The sequence below is a fragment of the Electrophorus electricus genome, chromosome 3 (genome assembly GCF_041902795.1).
Source record: "Electrophorus electricus isolate QZ-2024a chromosome 3, ASM4190279v1, whole genome shotgun sequence".
NCBI lineage: Eukaryota > Metazoa > Chordata > Actinopteri > Gymnotiformes > Gymnotidae > Electrophorus > Electrophorus electricus.
This window is the reverse complement of record NC_137499.1, coordinates 38014491-38016990: the sequence shown is the minus strand read 5'-3', so window position 1 is coordinate 38016990 and position 2500 is coordinate 38014491. Positions and strand designations below refer to the sequence as shown.

Here is a 2500-nt window from a genome sequence, read left to right as displayed (position 1 = left end):
CTCTTAATGAGTGAAATACAGTGAAACACGAGTGCGCGCACACACACACACACACACACACACACACTACTTATGGAATATTGCACATACACACATACCACTTACATATAGATTTGTTAAAACATTTACACATCAACACATACATACTCATATTTGCATGCGATATTTTACACTTGTGTATACCCGCACTTGCGTGTACGGCACTAAGGATGGAATATTCTCACAGTTCCACACGTACAGTTCTCACAGTTCCACACAGTTCCACACGTCACCCTGGAACGCCTTAGTCCCTGTTTGGATCTGGGATAGCTTTGCCTTTTGGAATTGATCTATAGATCGTTTGACAACATATTGTTGTCCAATATGCACATTGACATTTTTTTTACATACACATGCATCCAAGACACACACACATGAGCAGAGTTAAGTGCTACATTTAAGTACATGTGAGTGAATATGCAAGTTAGTGAACATGTGATACGCAGATGTAAGTAGTATGTGTGTATGTTCCAGTGTAAGTTCTCATATGTAGCATGTGTGTGTGTAAGTGAGTAGGGTGTGTGTCCAGGAGTGTGTAGGTGAGCAGTGTGTGTGTCCAGGAGTGTGTAGGTGAGCAGTGTGTGTGTCCAGGAGTGTGTAGGCGAGTAGTGTGTGTGTCCAGGAGTGTGTAGGTGAGCAGTGTGTGTGTCCAGGAGTGTGTAGGTGAGCAGTGTGTGTGTCCAGGAGTGTGTAGGTGAGCAGTGTGTGTGTCCAGGAGTGTGTAGGCGAGTAGTGTGTGTGTCCAGGAGTGTGTAGGCGAGTAGTGTGTGTGTCCAGGAGTGTGTAGGCGAGCAGTGTGTGTGTCCAGGAGTGTGTAGGCGAGCAGTGTGTGTGTCCAGGAGTGTGTAGGCGAGCAGTGTGTGTGTCCAGGAGTGTGTAGGCGAGCAGTGTGTGTGTCCAGGAGTGTGTAGGCGAGCAGTGTGTGTGTCCAGGAGTGTGTAGGCGAGCAGTGTGTGTGTCCAGGAGTGTGTAGGCGAGTAGTGTGTGTGTCCAGGAGTGTATAGAACACACTGGGATTTGTCTCCTGTGTGTTTCCACCTTCTTTGTTGTGTTTGGTTCAGTGTAATGTTCCACTCTTCCAAACATTCTGCTGAGTTCTGCTGTTACTGAGGTGCGTTCAATGCCTTCTGCGTCTGTGTGTGTGTTGTTTTCTCCGCCTCCCCTTCTGTGTGTGTGTGTGTGTGTGTGTGTGTGTGTGTAGATCAGTTCCCTGGGCTGCAGAGTAAGATGCGGGTGGTGTTGCGGGTGGAGGTGGAGGCGGTGAAGTTTCTGAAGGAGGAGCCCCACAGGCTGGATGCCCTGCTGAAGAGATGCAAAACTATCACTGACACACTAGCCACACTGAAGAGGTGCACACACACACACACACACACACACACACACACGGACACACGGACACACGTACACACGTACACACACACACGTACACACACACGCGCCCTTGTTGTGTAAGAAATTTACATACACTAATGGAAAGGTTTTAAATCGGAGCATGTTTTATGCATGTTATTTATAACAATACTTCAGATTTTTACCCAATGTTAAAGATAAATTCATCCCTGTTCTTCAAAAATGCAATGACATAATGACATGCAAATTGAAAATGCTAATTGTAGCAATAATCAACAGAAGACAAATCAACTGTCAAAGTAGTCCTCAAAAACAACAACAAAACAAAAACAACAACAACAACGGCCTTGAATTTACCCATCCGCATAATTTTCGTGCTGGTTATTTTTGCCACTAGGCAATTAATCATTAATAACAGATAACGTTTCACTAGTCAACATTCTGCACCACAATTACAGGCAAGTGAACGAGGGCATCAGGAAGAGCCAGGAGGACTTCTCCAACCCCTCGCCCAAACACACGCCCGGAGAAGACTACAAGAAGAGCGCCGACTTCAAAATACCCACCAGCCCACCACTCAGCCTCAGTGAGAGCACCCTGGCCAATTGGAGCCCTCATTCTGGCCATGGACACAGTCACCATGGCAACCCCACATCAGGGCAGCATGGGATGGGGTCCCTGAAAGGGCGTATCCTGGAGGAGCTCGGGGGCCGTGGAGGGTCCGATAAGACCTCCTCTGTGGAGGTCAGGCTGGTGAGAGCTCGATGCCTGGACCTGTATGAACGTGAACACTTCTGAATTTGAAGATCACTTACTGCAGACACGATGAGTGTGTTTACGGGTGTTTTCATACGTAGGTGTGGCGGAATTCTTCCTCAAAGATATTGAGATTTTCTCTCACTCTGTCTATCTCTCTCTCTGTCTCTCTCTCTGTCTCTCTCTCTGTCTCTCTCTCTTTCCGTCTCTCTCTTTCTCTCTCTGTCTCCAGGCAGCCGAGAGAGACTGGGAGGAGAAGCGTGCCAGTCTGACCCAGTACAGCGCTCAGGACATTAACCGTCTGCTGGAGGAGACCCAGGCCGAGCTCATGAAGGCCATTCCGGACCTGGACTTC

At 47.9% G+C, this 2500-nt stretch overlaps 1 protein-coding gene across 16 annotated transcripts in view; it reads left to right on the top strand.

The window, feature by feature from the left end:
* Positions 1 to 2500, top strand: part of srcin1a (SRC kinase signaling inhibitor 1a) — a 111249-nt gene that overhangs the window by 94048 nt on the left and 14701 nt on the right. For all 16 annotated transcript variants that reach the window (XM_081711445.1, XM_035523731.2, XM_081711449.1 and 13 more), the window contains 3 exons: positions 1241 to 1388; positions 1848 to 2142; positions 2378 to 2500. The exon at positions 2378 to 2500 is cut by the window's right edge and continues 288 nt beyond it. In XM_081711445.1, coding sequence (XP_081567571.1) covers positions 1241 to 1388; positions 1848 to 2142; positions 2378 to 2500 — 566 coding nt within the window. The remainder of the gene's footprint in view (positions 1 to 1240; positions 1389 to 1847; positions 2143 to 2377) is intronic.